This window comes from Argopecten irradians, chromosome 4 (genome assembly GCF_041381155.1).
Source record: "Argopecten irradians isolate NY chromosome 4, Ai_NY, whole genome shotgun sequence".
NCBI lineage: Eukaryota > Metazoa > Mollusca > Bivalvia > Pectinida > Pectinidae > Argopecten > Argopecten irradians.
The window spans coordinates 2,856,665-2,875,412 of NC_091137.1; the positions used below are offsets into that span (position 1 = coordinate 2,856,665).

Here is an 18,748-nt window from a genome sequence, read left to right on the forward strand (position 1 = left end):
GAGATTACTTTTGGTATTAATTGAGAAGCAGAAGCAATAAAGATTTTGTTGTAAGAACATTTTAATCCCGTGGGAATGTTGGAGATCTATGGGTACGATCAATTGTTATGTATATATTTGCATGAGTATACACTTCAACATATATCACAAATCATCATTATCATAGCATTGCTGAATAGTATGTCGGCTTATCTCATACACGCTACTAGAGTGGATCCAGGAATGACGGTATTTACTGGGTTTTTTTAGCCCACCATCTGATGATATTCAAATCACCTTTAGTCCGTGCTCCGCCCGTCCTTCCTTCCGTCCGTCCATCAGTTAACAATTCTTGTTACCGCTATTTCTCAGAAAGATCTAAGGGATCTTCTTGTCAATTTTTATAAGTAGGTTCCCCTAGGGCCCTAGCTCAGCATATTGCATTTTGTAACCGAACAGTCAACAAGATGGCCGACCGGCCGCCATCTTGGATTTTGATAGTTACAGTTCGAAAAGCAGCGAAAAGATCCCTCTGCCATATGTCAGACATAGACTATTCTTTTGTGGACGGCAAGATCCCTCTAGGATCTCTTGTTTCTTTGTGGGAAAGGAAGACATGTGATTAAACAGTATCGACATTCTGATAACCAGTACCTACATATGTATATCGTTAGTTGACATCTTTGTGACCGACAGGTTTCTTATTATTGTGGTAAGAGCGAGATAATGCACGGGACCATCCGAACTCTTGCCGGATGCTCTACCAATTGAGCTGCTTGGTTGTCGGCTATCGATCCGATCCAGAACCTTTACATTAGTATTATCCCCTTCCTTTTCACTCATTGCCCCCAAAGATTCCACACACAAACCGTTTTTTTATATTCGCCTTATTAGATTCCGAGACACTTCAAACACTATCCTGATGCTCTACCAATTCAATTAAGCTATATATACATATATTTCAAACAGATGAGCCGAAACTCAAGATAATAGAAACCTTGAGCAAATGGAAAAAAAATACTCTGTGTTATAAATTAAGAGGAAAAACATTCTTTTTTATGGCATGATATATATATGATAAGCAACTATTAGTCAAGTTCAGATTTTCTGTACATGTATGAATTTGACTCAAATTCAATTCAAATCACTACATTTACGAATTAATATCAATCAAGTGTTGTATTTATCTAGATCCTAGAGAAAGCCGTATGTTTTAGAAAATAGCCGCTTCCAGTTCCATAGAGCTGTGTAACCATTTATAATTACATGTACACATTAAACATTAAATCGTTTTATTTACCGTTAACCGTTTTCATATGGATGCTGTCGATCAATTGTGAGAAGGATTATTTATAAATATAATCCAAATTCTTTATATATTTCATTACAGGCTGTTATTACAAAATTGATTTGTAATCTGTTTTCTTTTAAAAAAAAACTATGTAGCAGAGTCATCCATGATATTATCTCTTCCTCCGACATCCCTTCAGTTTTCATTTGGTTGTGTAAAATAGTGGAAATGACAGATCTGACTTGTAATCAATATGACTTATATGTTTATGGAGTTATAAACATATAATCTATATAACGACATTTTTTTTTAAATCCAATAACTTTCAATTTTCCAATAATATTACTGTATAAATAATATCTAATTTATCTTGAAAACAGTTTATATGTTATCATCGGATTATAGGCTCTGATTCTGATACTTGAGTCAACATTTTAATGAAAACAAATTAAGAGAGCATTATAAGGTATATGCATATGTACAATGTATATACACATAATTATAACGCACCGTTCGTCACTCACAAAAAAGGCTATTTGAATTTACCGACCAAAACGTGTATTACAAATAGTTCGTATGTCAATCTATTACGAATAGCTCTATATTCATCCTATCCTAAGTCTATTTCAAAACGGATCCAGAGCTCCTGTTAATTTGTGCATGAGATCTACATGTACATGTACACGTACGTACAATAGAACTATGCCTATCACGACATACGTACACTGTACACGTATTACCTACGTGTGCTGTACCTGCTACTAGTCCCGCTATTTCACACATTTTGAAGTAAACAAGTTGAAATATATCCGTTTTACAAAATGTTTGATGATCGACTGGTTTCAACGACGTCTAAACCTAACATTAGGTGCTAAATTGAGTAAAGCTTCAAAAATTTATGAGAGTTTATTATGCATCGTTTCTATGGACACTCAAGGGACAATACTCTAGATTGATTTTGTATACATGTACAAAATTTGAAGTACTTTCACAGATGCTTAAGCTTGAGGATTTTTTTTTCAGTGGTAATAACAACTTATGATTCCATCAAAAGGGAATTTCCGAGGCCGCAGCGTTGACCGTCCGAGTAATCTCGCATGCAGCATACCATAATATGAAGGGGATACTATTTTCAGATTTTAAACTAGCAAAATACATAGAGTATTTTGAATAGTTTCGTTAAATATTATATCTGTAATTTTCAGCAGCATTATATATATATCGATTTAATGTTTAACAATCAACCAATGTGCTTCTCCAGGATCATGATCATGACGTTACGGTAAACGTAAATGAAACGTAACGTCATAATGTTACACATTTGTAAGTAACGTCACGATTTTTCGTTTGAGTAGGGTAAAGTAAAATCGCGATAATTTCATTTCAAGAAAACCAATTTTCAAATCTAAAGCTGATATGTAAAGGATTTTATCTGTGGCATTGACACACTGTATTTTCATGAAGTTATAATCTAAACTGACATATATTTTCCAGCTCTGAATACAGTATACATAAAAACGCTAATTTTTAACTAAAAACATCGCATGTGTTTTTCATTTGAGAAACTTTTCTATAAAATAAGAAAATAAAGACATATGAATAGCACCTTTTTTCTTGCTTGCAATCTAAGCTTTTCAGTGATATATGTCATAACAACACTGCGATATTTTATATTCAATTTCCGAGTGGTTTATTCACGAAAACGTTGGCATATTTAACGGCATTTTCGGCACTTTTTTATGGACATTTTTTCGACGGAAACCTACAGGGGACTAATTCTTTCTAGCAAACCAACTTGTGAAATTTATATGAACATAAAATAGAGAAATCACTGATTCCGTTGATATAAATATTTCGTTTCTACGAGGAAAAGAAAGGTTAATCTGACGCCTTCGAACTTGGTCAATGACGTTATCAAAGTCATATCGGTACAAATGTACCGATGCGAACGGGAAGGTGTTAAATTACTAGAATCATCATGTAGGTTTCTATATGGCATATTGCAGTCATATTTTAGTCAACTCTGTTTACGGAGGACACGTGTACGTAGTAATTTCCCCAGTGGCTCATTACCGAAGAGTCTTAGAACGTACAATTTATATGAAGCAGTTTGGTTTTATTATTTTGAGGATGTAATCTTCTGAGGTTTCTGTCCCGTTGAAGTCTCGTTTCGACAAAGAAGTTATGATAAATACAATTGATAAATATCTATAGCAAGTTGTCAGTTGCCAATTTTGTCAAAATACAATTCTATTCATAGTAGTTTTCTTATGCAGGGATTTTAGGAAATGGCTCATTTGACGGCTATTTTGAAATTGTGTCTATTTCTGCTTTGAGTAGAGCCACAGTTTTACCATCTGTATCATTGCGCGAGCATTTTTAGCTGTATCGACCTAATTTTTGTATCATTGCGCGAGCATTTTTAGCTGTATCGACCTAATTTTTGTATCATTGCGCGAGCATTTTTAGCTGTATCGACCTAATTTTTGCTGTAAATCTTTACTACGTTCATGTTAATTAAAACATTGAGCATTAATGTGTGAAATGATACACGTTTGTCACTGTATTTTTACAAACAACTCATTAATAAAATTATGGTTTAATCTCTCGTGTATACGGTGAAAACGGCAAAATTCACATAAAATTTAATATTTTGACTACAAGATATCTTTGAGTGACAATAGCCAAAGACAACCAAACAGACATATGTTTTTCTTCCATTATCTTTCATGGTATGAACACCTATTTCCAAAAATCTAAAGAAAAAAGATTAATACAAGAAATGTTTAACATCTCAGAGAAGTACATCCTTAACATTTTATTAACAGCCAGGGTCATGTAAGGACGTACCAGGTTGGTTGGTGGAAGAAAGCCGGAGTACCCGGAGACAAACTGACCAGCATCAGTACCTGGCACCTGTCCCACATGGGAACCGAACCCGCATCCTACAGGTGGAGGATTGTGATAACATGTCGGGACATCTTAACCACTCGATAACCACGGCCCCAACCAACCCATTTTTTGACAATTATATCCAAACGTTTCCATATTAGTTTAATTGAATAGCAATACAATACGACTTATCACATACTGTTTGTAAAATCATTAGTTGTAAAATACTACACGAAGCCTATTACTACCAGCCTACGCCATTGCTATTGCCATGAGGATATATATATATAACAAATCTAGCTATATAGCATTTGGTAGATAAACTTAGGGTAAGATCATATCCGAACGAAAAAGCGGGCAAAATAACCGAAACAAATTAATTTTGACCAACAAAATTCCCTACAATATAATTTAGTCTAGTTATTTCGAAATGATTTTAAAGTTATTAAACATCAATGTTTGTTTTATAACCACACATTTTCTGGCCACATTTAAACTAAATATCAATTTGCTGTGTAATTGGTAGCAGAAAATTAAAATATTGCTAAACAAATAAACATTGCTAAATACAGAGAAAATGCCTACATAATCTCAACTATGCCAGCATTTATGGCTGAATAAACTTGATTTGTTAGTTAAATGTTTAACTCAGATTCTATAAATCACACTACATGGTTGTTCTCGGACTTTATTCAGGAATCTTGTGAATAGAAAATGTGAATTTATGCAAGCACTATTGGAACATCCATAAATCTTTGAACAACATCTTTGAACAACAAAGATTAACGACTTTAATGAAGCCTTTCGATAAAAGCTACTATAAATAGATCATACTTTTGATGTAGGCAATTGTTCAATCTTGGCAATCCTGAAATGATGCAAATGTTCCATAACTTTGTTTTTAGAGGTCTCCATCAGTTATGTGATCAGGTACTAGTGTTACTGGCAAAGTATTTTACATGGGACAAAATATGACCGTGAAATGTTCTTTGTCTTACAGATTCATAACCTTGTGTTGGTGTCCTAACACATTGTGAGCCATGCGGTTGTCATTATCAAAGTAAACAATTAAAAGTATAATTGCTACAGAAATAGGTGTTGTTTTATATTAATATGGATTTTTCGTTATTGTTTATTTTTCAACGCATTTTTAAAAATACACAATGTAAAACAATATTGCAACAATCATTCATTACCATCATTACCACCATCATCCTCGTAATCATTATATTTTCAGAGATAAAACATATTACCATCATCTATATCATAATAATCATATATTGATTTTCTTTATCATCATCATCATCATCTTCATTCATAATCAAATGTGTTACCGATAAGTAACGGTAATTTAGTAAAATTCCGGTTTCGTCCCGGTACCCGGTCGGTGATTAGTAACGCCGCGGGGTAGTGACGTGTGAATATTATGGGATGGACGGCATGGCGTAACAGGAAAACAACGCTGAGAAGAGTAAAGATGGAGTTTGATAAGCTTCCTAACTATGGGACATAATCGTTGGTGCACAGGTTATTTGTACCTATAAGGCACAAACTGTTGATAACATCTAGTAATGAAGTAACACAGGTAGGCTCGTTATATTTGAATATTGATGTCGGTATTGGCCAAGCATTGTTGGCAGCCTGCGGTATGTACTACCTGGAATGTTACGGCGAACTGTTCAATAAATGTGTGCTTTTAGCGTTACATACCTTGTGCGTTATATATATGTGTATGCTGTGTAATCACTGGCGACTAATGGTCCACCACATCTGTACAAATAACCTGCATGACCTACGCCTACGTAGTGATGAAAAATAATGTGAAACATTAACAATGAATGACATTTATTTTGAATGAACTGGTATGTTGAATCATATGTAAGCACGCTCGTCAGTGAGATATAGGATTCCCCCACTCACATAGAATTGAACTGTTAATACAAATACTAGCACTGATTACTATTCGTAACAGTGTGTGCTATGGCTATGGAAACAAAATCTAAGGGAGATAACCCTCGTGACACAGAATCGGGTAGGCAAAGGGTACCTAGCACTAAGATAAATTCTGATGATCATATACGCGAACAGCTTTTACATCTGTACAATTCTCGTGCCGGATATGCTGGTTCAGTTACTCGTAAACTGCATAAATTTGACTTGTCAATAAATAACAGTGATATTGACTTAGTATCTCTAGATGGTCATTTGGATAGTCTACAAGATGCATTCAACAAATTCGAAAACATACACCTTCAATTTGTGAACATGGCAGTTGATCATGATAAGGAAAAGGTAGATTCGAGTGAGAGACAGTTTGCTGAAGTGCTACAAAAGGTCCAGGGCGCACACGCAAAATTCCAGATAATAGCGCATCGCGAACATATGGAAACTAATGACCTAGTAAAACCTGAGGATAGTGTTTCTAAAGTATCTTCAAAACGTTCGAAGGCTTCATCTGCATCTAGTGCCCTAGCAAAGGCCGCAGCAAAACAAGCCATGCTTGAGGCGAAGGCTGAGTTTATCAACGCAGAAATGGATCTAGAATATCAACAGTTTCAGGTTGAGCAGAAAATGAAAAGACTTAAACTCCAAGCCGATATTCAAGCTGCCAACGCAGAGAGAAACGCATTATCCAAGTACGCGAAATCATGCGACAGCCTAGGTACCGAATACTTTGCCGTTAAGCCAGATATCGCCGAATCAAATATGCTCAACCCTTCCGCACCGACATTCTACCCGGAAACGCGCCACGTCCAGGAAAGTTATTGCGATCAGACATCTGGCGGAGCCCAGCCTCAAGGCTTTAGCACTAGCTCAACTGTTCAACAAGGAAGTCATTACGATCGGACATCGGATGGAATGAGACCTCAAGACTTGAGACAAAGTGTACAAATTCAACAGCAAAGCGAATACGAATTACGATTGCTTGATGCCGTGAGTCTACCTAAGGCCAGCATTGTAACATTTGATGGTAATCCATTGGACTATTGGGTGTTCATAAACTCCTTTGACGCAAGTGTTGGGCTGTCTAGGGTCGGAGATGGTGTAAAGTTGAACAGACTGTTCGAATATTGTACTGGAAAAGCTGCTCAAGTTATCAAGCCATGTTTAATGATGAAACCTAACGAAGGCTACAAGCAAGCCAGAAAACTGCTAAAGGAACGGTTCGGGAACAACTTCATGGTGGCCGAAGCCTGGATAAAGCAAATAACTGAAGGAGATCCTATCCGACCAAACAATCCTCAGGGAGTCCGCGATCTGGCTGATGATGTTAAAGCATGTGTGGAGGCACTAAGGGCTATGGACATGCTTGAGGAAATAGATTCTCGTTGTCGTATGGTGAAACTTGTTTCGCGATTACCGTTATACATTCAAGGAAGATGGCGTAAGGAAGCACAGCGAACGGTGGAGATTACAGGGAAATACCCGCACATCGTCAAGTTTACCTCCTTTCTAGAAACAGTTGCTAAGGAACTCTTTGACCCGGTGTTTGGAGTTATTGAACAGAAAGAGCGTAAGGACACGAAGTCAAAATCGAAACCCACAAAACGGGAAAGTACTAGTTTTAGTGTGCAGAGCACTGACAAGTCTTCGAAAACAACCGACAAGTCAACTGATTCTGGCACGAAGGAATATAACTGTTTTATATGCAGTGGTAATCATCAGATGAGCACCTGCAAAAGGTTTCTTGACATGACACCAGCAAAACGGCTAGACGTTGTGAAGGAACATAAACTGTGTTTTAACTGTCTGAACTATAGCAACCACTCTGCCAAGTTCTGCAAACAATCATCCAAGTGTAATATAGACAATTGTAAGATGAGACACTCAAAGTTGCTTCATACCTCATTTCTGGTGAAAAAGGACGGGTCACAAAAGTCAGAAACACAATCTCAACATTATGTCAACATGTTACCGACTTCTGAAAATAAGGTAGAAGCTAACAGTAGCGCATGCGGAGGGCTCGAAAATGGAACCTCGAAAGTGTCACTTCCTATTGTAACTGTCCTTGTTCGAGGTAAAGGCCAAAGCGACTTTGTAAGAACCAATGCATTATTGGATCCTGGCAGCAACAAGACTTTCTGTTCAGTTGAACTGGTGAACCAGCTTGGAATTAGTGGTCAACCTGCTTCTCTCAATTTGAAAACTCTTAATGACGGCAAGGACATGCTGGTAGAAGAAGTATGTCTAGAGGTAATGAGCACTGTGGGCAAACGTAAATGTCGCGAGATACTCTGTTTACCAAAAGTTTACGCCTTAAATGACTTTCCGGAATTACAAGGCAGTGTAGCAACATCGGCGGATGTGTATAGGTGGAACCACTTGAATGACGTCTCAGTGCCACACAGGCAAAATGTAAGTCTGCTCATCGGTCAAGATGTTCCCAAAGGATTGATGCCTATTGAAGTACGCCGCGGCAAGGATGGAGAGCCTTACGCTATAAAGACAGTGCTTGGATGGACTATTAATGGCCCGCTTGGTAACATTAGTGAGGACCTGCATATGGCATCAGCATGTCATTTTGTCTATGGCAAGTCAGATTCCGACATTAGTCTGGAGGCGAGAGTGGAACGGTTTTGGTCGATTGATACAGGCCAGGTCTTAGCAGGGAGCGTGCCAGAGTTGTCGGTCGACGATAGGAGAGTTTTGAAAGTATGGAATGACACCATTAAGCTAAAGGAAGGACATTATGAGCTCAGCATTCCGTTTACTGACGAATGTCCCAACTTACCAGACAACAAACATTGGCATTGAAACGGCTTCTTTACCTGAAGAAACGCCTATCTAAAGATACTGATCTACACAAGAGATATACTGAAGAGGTCAACAAACTATTTGATAAAGGCTACGCTGAATGTATTCCATCAACCTGCAATACGGAAGAAGGGAAATTATGGTATCTGCCCCACCATGCTGTTTCTAATCCTAACAAGCCCGACAAGCTTAGAGTCGTCTTCGATTGTGCCGCTGAATGTAAGAACACCTCGCTAAATAAGAAACGTATCGCAAGGACCGGATTTGGCAAACAAGTTGCTTGGCGTTCTGCTAAGGTTTCGCGAGCGTAACATTGCGCTCATGGCAGACATTGAAGCAATGTTCTACCAAGTGAAAGTTCCTCCTCAGGACCGCGACGTGTTGAGGTTTCTGTGGTGGCAGAACGGGGACTTGACCCAAGAACCTACAGTATATCGAATGACTGTGCATCCTTTCGGAGGTGTTTGGAGTCCAAGTTGTACGAACTTTGCTTTGAGGCATACCGCTGAGGCAAATGCTGCATCCTTTGATCCCGAGACTGTACACACCGTGTTGAACAACTTTTACGTTGATGACTGTCTGAAGTCAGTTGATGGTGAGGAACGCGCAATAAAGCTTGTTCGTGAACTGATACATATCACCTCATTAGGAGGTTTTCGACTGACCAAGTGGGTGTCAAACAACGATGCAGTAATGGAAACTGTTCCATTAGGAGAACGAGTCTCGGAAAGGCGCAATATCGAATTGCATTGTGGATCATTGCCCATCGAAAGAGCACTTGGCGTTTTATGGAATATCGAATCCGACACTCTGGGAATCAAAATTGGAGAGAAAGATACAAACTACACAAGACGAAGCGTCCTAAGTGTTACTAGTTCTGTATATGATCCATTAGGTTTCGTCTGTCCATTCGTTCTTCAAGCGAAAAAGATTCTTCAGACAGAGTGTAGGATGAACAAAGACTGGGATGACGACTTGGAGGACAAAAGTAAGAAGTCTTGGTCAAAGTGGTTAAATGAGTTGCCGAAGCTCAAGGAGTTTGAGATGGATCGTTGTCTCGTGCCAGATAGTTTCAGCTATGCAGAAAGATTAGAACTACATCATTTCTGTGATGCGTCCCAGGAAGCTTATGGAGCGGTTTCTTACCTTCGTGTGGTAAACTGCAACCAGGAAATTCATTGTGCGTTTCTTCTTGGAAAGTCTCGGCTTGCTCCTATAAGGAAAATGACTATACCGCGACTGGAACTTTCGGCTGCCGTGCTGGCAGTACGCGTCAGTAGTATTTTAGGCGACGAACTGGGTCTTAGAATTGACAGAAACGTGTTCTGGTCAGATAGTATGATTGTTCTACAATACATCAAGAACAAGAAGAGACGTTTCCACACATTTGTTGCAAATCGCGTCGCGATCATACATGATGGATCTTCGCCTGAGAGTTGGAGACATGTTGACGGAAGTCTGAACCCCGCTGACGACGCTTCTAGAGGGCTGAACGTCTCAGAAATGGTTGCAAAGAAACGGTGGAAACAGGGGCCGGATTTCCTGTGGCAGGATGAGTCTGAATGGCCAGAACTTCCGACATGCTCAGATATCTCTCCCGATGATACGGAAGTTCGCGCTGAAGCTAAGTCTTGTGCTGTTGAAACGACAGTAGCAGATGGCCCAATAGATAGATTTTTGACACACTACTCATCATGGCACCGTCTAAAGAAGGCTGTAGTTTGGCTTTTGAAGTACAAGGATTATCTTCGTAAGAAAACCGTAACAGGCTGTATTTCTGTGGAGGATCTCAGGGACGCCGAGATTGTGATATTTCGATACATGCAGCAACAAACGTTTGGCGAAGAACTGTCTGTTTTGAAATCTAGTCGAGGAAAGATTAGTAAAAAGAGCCGTATATATGCACTAGAGCCAGCCTTGGAACGTGATGGCCTTCTTCATGTAGGTGGAAGATTGTTATCTGCTCCAATTGCAGACTCCGCGCAGCATCCTGTAATTCTTCCAAGAGATCATTACGTCACTAAACTCATTGTTCGACATACCCATGAGATCGAGAGCAGACATTCTGGAAGGGAACATGTGCTCTCTGTTCTGAGGCAAAGGTATTGGATCCCAAAATGTCGTCCATTGATAAATGCCATCCTACGTAATTGCGTGACTTGCACAAGACTAAGAGCAGTGTCAGGATCTCAAAAAATGGCAGGACTTCCCCCTGATCGAGTACGTCCTGGTCAGGCACCATTCACATCTGTAGGAATAGACTGTTTCGGACCTTTTTACGTGAAAAGGGGCCGGAGCCAGGAAAAGAGATATGGATGTATCTTTACGTGTCTAGCAATGCGTGCGTGCATATTGAAAAGCTACATTCCCTTGAAGCAGATTCCTTTATCAACGCGTTAATACGCTTCATGTCTCGACGGGGAGTTCCGGAACTTATTAGGTCAGACAACGGAACAAACTTTGTTGGCGGAGAAAAGGAGCTGAGAACTTCTATAAGACAGTGCACAGAACATGTAAACACAAAGGAATACCTTCTGTTACGGAACATCAAATGGGAATTTAACCCTCCAGCAGCTTCGCATATGGGCGGAGTATGGGAAAGACAAATACGCTCCGTGAGAAAGGTTCTTAATGTCATCTTGCGCAATCAGGTTCTTGATGATGAACGCTTGGACACCGTATTCTGTGAGGCGGAATCTATTGTTAATACGCGTCCGACAACCCAAATGACTTGGAGCCACTTACACCTAATCACTTGTTGCTGCTTCGCCCAAACAACGTAGTTCCATTGGGGATATTCAAACAGCAGGACCGTTACGGACGGCGTTGGAAGCAAGCGCAATATTTAGCTGACCAGTTCTGGGAAAGATGGCTCGCGGAGTATCTTCCAACGTTGCAGCTTCGGAAAAAGTGGAAAACCGAAAAGGAGAACTTTCGTATTGGAGACATCGTATTAGTGATGGACGAGTCTACACATCGTACGAACTGGCCTCTTGGCCGCGTGGTGGAGACATTTCCGGGAAAGGATGGTCTCGTTCGGAGTGTTAAACTAAAAACGAAGTCGACCGTTCTTATTCGTCCGGTACATAAGTTGTGCCACTTGGAGCTTTCCAGAACATAGACCACAACCGCTATTTGGTTGAACTTTCTGGTACTAACATTGAACATTTATCTTGTTAAGTTAAAGGACATGTTTTTGAGAGATTTGCAACGTATGGGGTTAAAAGCCATAATAATGCTTCCCATTCGGGAGTGTACGACGTGCTCTGCTCTGCAAATCTTTTCATTCTTTTTGGATTTTATTTCTTGTATAATGAAAATAAGTAATTGTAGTATTATGTATGTATAGTATTTTGTTTGAAATGCTCATTGTTATAGTACTCGCATTTAGGGGCCGGTATGTTACCGATAAGTAACGGTAATTTAGTAAAATTCCGGTTTCGTCCCGGTACCCGGTCGGTGATTAGTAACGCCGCGGGGTAGTGACGTGTGAATATTATGGGATGGACGGCATGGCGTAACAGGAAAACAACGCTGAGAAGAGTAAAGATGGAGTTTGATAAGCTTCCTAACTATGGGACATAATCGTTGGTGCACAGGTTATTTGTACCTATAAGGCACAAACTGTTGATAACATCTAGTAATGAAGTAACACAGGTAGGCTCGTTATATTTGAATATTGATGTCGGTATTGGCCAAGCATTGTTGGCAGCCTGCGGTATGTACTACCTGGAATGTTACGGCGAACTGTTCAATAAATGTGTGCTTTTAGCGTTACATACCTTGTGCGTTATATATATATGTGTATGCTGTGTAATCACTGGCGACTAATGGTCCACCACAATCATCATCAAAATCATTATTGTTTTATCATCATCATTATCATCATATCTTTATAAAATAAACATCCTCATCCTCATCAACATTTTAAAGTTATTATTTAAACAACTTTCCCCAATCAAAAATAAACACATGAAATATAATAATAAAACCCCCAAAACAAAATTAAATCAACCAACAACTTCCAGCAAAAAGAATTTAACAAACAAAATAAAATATCATGCAGCTTTTTTTATTTACTTGTACGAGGTTTTCTCTTGATAATTCAGTATCAATTATAATGTAATTTGTTTTTAAAACAAACTGTATCACAGTTTTAAATTGTTAACATCTGGGAACGATTTACTTATAAATCGACATCAACTATATTGGTTTTTTTTTTTTTTTTTTTTTTTTTAAATAATGTATCACAGTTTTATTTAAGGATGTACACCTCTGAGAAGTCAAAATTTCCTTGTATAAAACTTTTTTTCGCATAGATTTTTGGAAATAGGAGTTCATACCATACAAGAAAATGGAAGAAAAACATATGTCGGTGTGCTTGTTTTTGAGCTATTATCACTCAAAGATACCAAGCTGGCAAAATCTTAGATTTTTTGGGATTTTTGCCGTTTTGACCATATACACAAGAGTTTAAAGCCATAATTTCCTAATGAGATGTTTGATATGTATGGAAGTTTGAAGAATTTATTTTCCTGTGGTCTTCTTTAAAAATATACAAGTTTTGATTAATAAGACTCATATTTTTTCTCAGAATAACAACATATGCTACCCCTACCCCTTAATTTGGAGCTACAAAATACACCATTTCTAGCCATTTTTGCCAAATTCAACCCTTTATAGAAACAGTGTGGTATCAAACTTTTGTTAATATTTTGCATATCAATAGGGAATGGGTTGTTCTTTCTAAATTAGGCAGAAAAATGGGGGGTCAGTGTGGTTACTTTTTTGCCTCATTTGAATATGTGTTATTTTTCAATATTTTTGAGTAAAAAATAAAAGTGCTCAAATTACCATTAAATGTAAAAATGAAGTGACAAAAGCGTATCACTTCACGCAATAATGCTCAATATTTCAATAACCACGAACCTAGTAAAGATTAACAGCAAAAATTAGCTCGATACAGCTAAAAATGCTGGTGCAGTGATGATTTTAGTAAAAACAATTTCAGTAAAAAATGGTTAAACTATCGCTCTATTCAAAGAGGAAAAAGACACAATTTCAAAATGGCCGCCAAATGGGCCATTTCTTAAAATCCCTATATTTCCATTCTACTTTCAGTTTCCCGTTTGATCTATGTAAAACCAGATGGGCAATATCACGCTATGAACTCCAATCTGGTCAAGCGTATGAATAGTTAACGTTCCGCCGCGTCACGGACAGTGTATACAATATATACTTACGCCTATACATAACGGTCAAATAATTTAAAAAGTGGTTTTAAAGTTGTGTGGTCTATGAAATCTAATAGTATTATCATGTTTACAAAGTAGCATGTATTAAAAAATATCATCGCATAATTTTCATTTGTTCGCTTGTTTCAAACCGTTTTGTGTTGAACTATATTCAGAAGCTGATGATATGGCTGTTCCGTTTATTAAACTTGGTGACGTCAACACAAGCGCAAGCGGGAAATTCAAAGGATATACATGTATAGTGTTGAATTTTAATAATCGTAATGGAAATATAAGTAATAAACTGTTACCAGATTGGACATACAGTTGATATGAAGCCCATCCGTCCGAAAGATAAATATTCATGGCGCCCTAACGGGCGCCATTCTATTTATCTTCCTTCCGGATGGGCTTCATATCAACTGTATGTCCAATGTAACCCTATAGAGGTAGGCAGGCTGGTAGCCTTGCTTAAGCCCCAATGATATTATTGGTGATAGATGATTGTAACCCTATAGAGATAGACAGGCTAGGCTTTGAATATTCCCGCTAGGTAAACAGGAAGTGGGGTACCTGTTGAACCTTGACAGAAGTTGTTATGTTAGCCGTGTATAATTGTGGATCGCGGGGCTGAGTTAAATTATAGTGTATTTTTATATAAGAGTACAAGTATTAGTTGTTTAATAACAACCATGTATATATTTATTAGGCTGTGTTTAATTTCATAGTGCATTATTGTGGTGTACATAGTGTTGCTTAGACCTAGTATTGATGTGTAGTATATTTAAAGGTCAGTAACGCGGGATTGTTTACTCATGTTTGCAGCCAGAGTTAGGTTGTTGTTTTAAGGCATGACCAAACTAGGTGACCGAAATATCAGTAAATTGTTACGGTACCTACTTAGTAGCGACTACGTGGGATGTTCTGGAAAGCATGACAGGACGTCGCACGGTCTATGCACGTGTTAAACTAGGTGACCAATTTATTAGTTAATTGTTACCAAATAGGTATGGGTATGGTAGGGACTACGTGGAATGTTCTGGAAGGAATGACAGGACATCACGTGGTCCACACACCTGTTTAACTGCGCAGTATAGTTTGTGCAAAATGTGCATATTACAGGCGGTTCTGTCCAGCCTCAACCAAGTCCAGTCAGAAAATCAAAACATTTCTATTTTGTTAAGCCTGCATCAGGCGCCGGTAAGGCTGTATTCTGAATTAAAATTAGTAAATTTTGACAGTTTATGATGAGCTGGGTAACCTTTGGGGCAAGCATTGTCCCAACGGCACGTGTACCAGTCACGTACCCAATCATTATAAATAGAGGGCCGCAATAGGCCCCAGTCAGACTGAAACCAGACGGAGACTGAAACTAGACTGAAATTAGACGGACATCAGACGGGAATAAGACTGAGACTGGGTACTTCCGCCTCACATACACCTACGTCACCGCCTCCTCTAGGGCCACCTTTGAGAGAGAGAGAAAGTGAGAACTCTTGTCTACACTTTGAATAAAAGCCGTCAACAAGCTTCTACCCTACTCCTTGTCGTCATTTCGACCAACACAGCCATCCATAGGACGACAAGGTGGGGTAAGGGCTATGTTATTTGGTGCTGTGACCAGGATCTTCAATATAAAGAAGAAAAGAAAGAACCTGAAGACGAAGAAACAGACGGCTAAAGGTAAGCGAAATTTCTCTACTTTGATTAGTACCTCTAGTAGCTGACCATTTTTAATGTTGTTTAGGTATTTAGTGGTATAGTTTGGTTAGTTAGAAACCAGGTACTGTCAGTATACATATTTTTGGCAATATTTAAAAAAAAAAAAAAAAAAAAAAAAAAAATATGTCTCTCAATTTAGATGTAGACATGGCCCAATTAACTGAGCGTATGGCAGGTCTAACACAGACAGAACAAAATAAAAATATGCCCACAGATCAGAATATTGCTCAGGACGATAGTGAGGTAGTGTTCAGAAACATGGCACAACATTTTAAGAACTTCTCTGCAGCTATGACAGCACAGGGAGTTTTCCAGGTCGTTAGGTCATTTGAGGGTGACCCCACTAAATTCAAGACCTGGATAAAAGAAATAGAAAAATACGCGAAATTAGTAGGGCTAGATGACAAGGAAATCCCTAAAATAGCGTATCAAACAAGTGTAGGTTCAGTAGGGGATTTTATCAAACGATATTTAGACGATTTAGAGGGAGATCTGTCTTGGGAGGACCTTAAGAAACTCCTCAAACAAAGATTCGCTGACATAACAGATTCGCATCAAGCTATGGCCTTATTACGTAAAACGATACAGAAACAGGACGAAAGCGTCCAGATATACGTTGAACGACTCCTGCAAGTAGCAGAAGACGCGTATCCTGATGCCCAGGAATGTGAAAAGGGCATTGTTCAAAGACAATTAGTTAACGCCTTTTGTGATGGGTTGCATTTCGACTATGTTAAGATGAAGGTTATGCGCGAGGACCCAGACACATTAGAAAGGGCGGTACATATAGCTATGCGCGAACAGAACCTTAGGAAAAGGTTCAATCTAAGACAAGACATGAATAATGACAATGGCATGGTCTTAAGGCCAAGACAGGAACATGTATATGACCCTCAGGTAGCCCCTACGCAAGACACCTACTTTAACCTTAGACATAACGAAACTAACACGAGGCGAGAAGTACCAATGGACATTGACCACACCAGACAGAGACAGTGTTATAAATGTAAACAAAACAATATCATAAGACATAGACCACGCCCAGTACAAGACAGAAATAGTTTTAGGGAAACACAGAGGCAGACACCCCTTAATAGAGCCCCTAGAAATAGGTATTCAGACAATAGCAGATATCATAACCAAACTCAAAATAGGTCGTATAGTACAGGTAACAGAGTGCAAACTCAGAACCCCCCACAAGTGCAGTCATTAGGTCGAAATAAACAAAGATCACAATTCAGATGTTTTCAATGTAATGAAGAAGGTCACATAAGAAAGAACTGTCCCCAATTAAATAGAAAAGGAAGGCCGTTAAACTAAAGACCTCGCTTCATAAGGAAACCGATGGGGCGAGGTTAAAAAGAAATAAGAAGCATGTGTCTAAGAAAATAGAAATATCGGGTAACCCAAGTACAACTGTGATAAAAATAGGTAAACAAAAATTAAGAGCTCTCTTAGACACAGGTGCTGAGGTTTCCATAATCAGCAATAGGATTTTTAAGATGTTACCGAATAAACCACGACTAAGAAAAGAAAGCATGACTCTCCAATCCGTCAGCAGTACACCGCTCAAGGTAATAGGTTCAGCAGACATTTCATTTCAAATAAGACATTTGACCTTAAGACATAAATTTTATGTTGTTGATGGCATGAACAGAAACTGCATCCTTGGTTTAGATTTTCTTAAACAAAATGGCGTTAGAATGTATTTTGACCTTGCATGTATGCGTATAGGTAAGACCTATTTTCAATTAGAGGAAGACATACATATTGCCTCAATAATAAGGACCACCCACAAGACATTGTTAAGACCGCAAACGGCAACGGTATGTCAGGTAAGACTCCCAAGAACTTTTAAGATACCAGGATCAAAGCTCTTAGAGATATCAGCAAATGACACTTGTATATATGATGAACCTGGTTTGACCTTACAAAACGGTGTAACAAAGGTCACGAACCCTCGCAAGATACCTATCTTGATACTTAACCAAACAAACAGGACGATTAACCTAAAACGAGGAAGTGTAGTAGGCAAAGCACAGGCCTTAGAAGACAAAGACATTTCAAGTATAACTGCGACAAAAGACGATAACAAAGACGAAGAAAACTTTAAGGAGGTAGATGTACCAGACGAGTACAGTGCTGAGACACTAAAGATATTAAGAAGAAACAAGTATCTATTCGCCAAAAAGGATTCTCAGCTTGGACATACAAAGACAGTTAAGATGCATATAGAAACAGGAGATCACAAACCAATTAAGAACCGACCTTACAGGACACCCCTGAAGAAACGTCAAGTAGTGGACGAAGCTATTGACGAGATGTTAAAGGCAAAGGTCATAGATAGGTCTAGAAGTCCCTGGAGTTTTGGCTTAGTGGTAGTTGATAAGAAAGATGGAAGTAAGAGAATGTGTGTAGATTTTAGGAGTTTAAATAAGATTGTTACCCCGATGTCAGTACCTCTTCCTTTGATAGATGACATTTTGACCCTCCTAGGACACTCAAAACATTTCACTACATTAGATTTGAAAAGTGGATATTGGCAAGTAGAACTCGACGAGGAAAGTAAGCAAAAGACAGCTTTTGCCTGTCACAAAGGACTATTCCAGTTCAACAGAATGCCTTTCGGACTAAGTAACGCCCCTGCTGTCTTCCAAGAATTGATGAATATTGTCTTACAAGGATGTGAACAATTCGCCACAGCTTACCTTGATGATGTCATAATTTACAGTAGGACAGCCGAAGAACACCTGAAACACTTACAGATAGTCTTCAACAAATTAAGACAACATGGACTCAAACTAAAGCTTAAGAAATGCACTTTCTTCAAGAAAGAGACGGAATATCTTGGCTTTATGATTACGGACAAAGGTGT

At 38.6% G+C, this 18,748-nt stretch overlaps 3 protein-coding genes across 3 annotated transcripts; all 3 read left to right on the forward strand.

Annotated features, from left to right (window-relative positions):
* Positions 1 to 6,427: 6,427 nt before the first annotated feature.
* Positions 6,428 to 8,917, forward strand: LOC138322038 (uncharacterized). The gene has a single exon (XM_069266093.1). It carries the CDS (start codon positions 6,428 to 6,430, stop codon positions 8,915 to 8,917), a length of 2,490 nt encoding a protein of 829 aa, XP_069122194.1.
* A 321-nt stretch (positions 8,918 to 9,238) lies between these two features.
* Positions 9,239 to 11,317, forward strand: LOC138322039 (uncharacterized). Its single transcript, XM_069266094.1, has one exon. The coding sequence runs from the start codon at positions 9,239 to 9,241 to the stop codon at positions 11,315 to 11,317; it is 2,079 nt and encodes a 692-aa protein (XP_069122195.1).
* Positions 11,318 to 11,325: 8 nt separating this feature from the next.
* Positions 11,326 to 11,700, forward strand: LOC138322040 (uncharacterized). Its single transcript, XM_069266095.1, has one exon. The coding sequence runs from the start codon at positions 11,326 to 11,328 to the stop codon at positions 11,698 to 11,700; it is 375 nt and encodes a 124-aa protein (XP_069122196.1).
* The last annotated feature ends 7,048 nt before the right edge of the window (positions 11,701 to 18,748 follow it).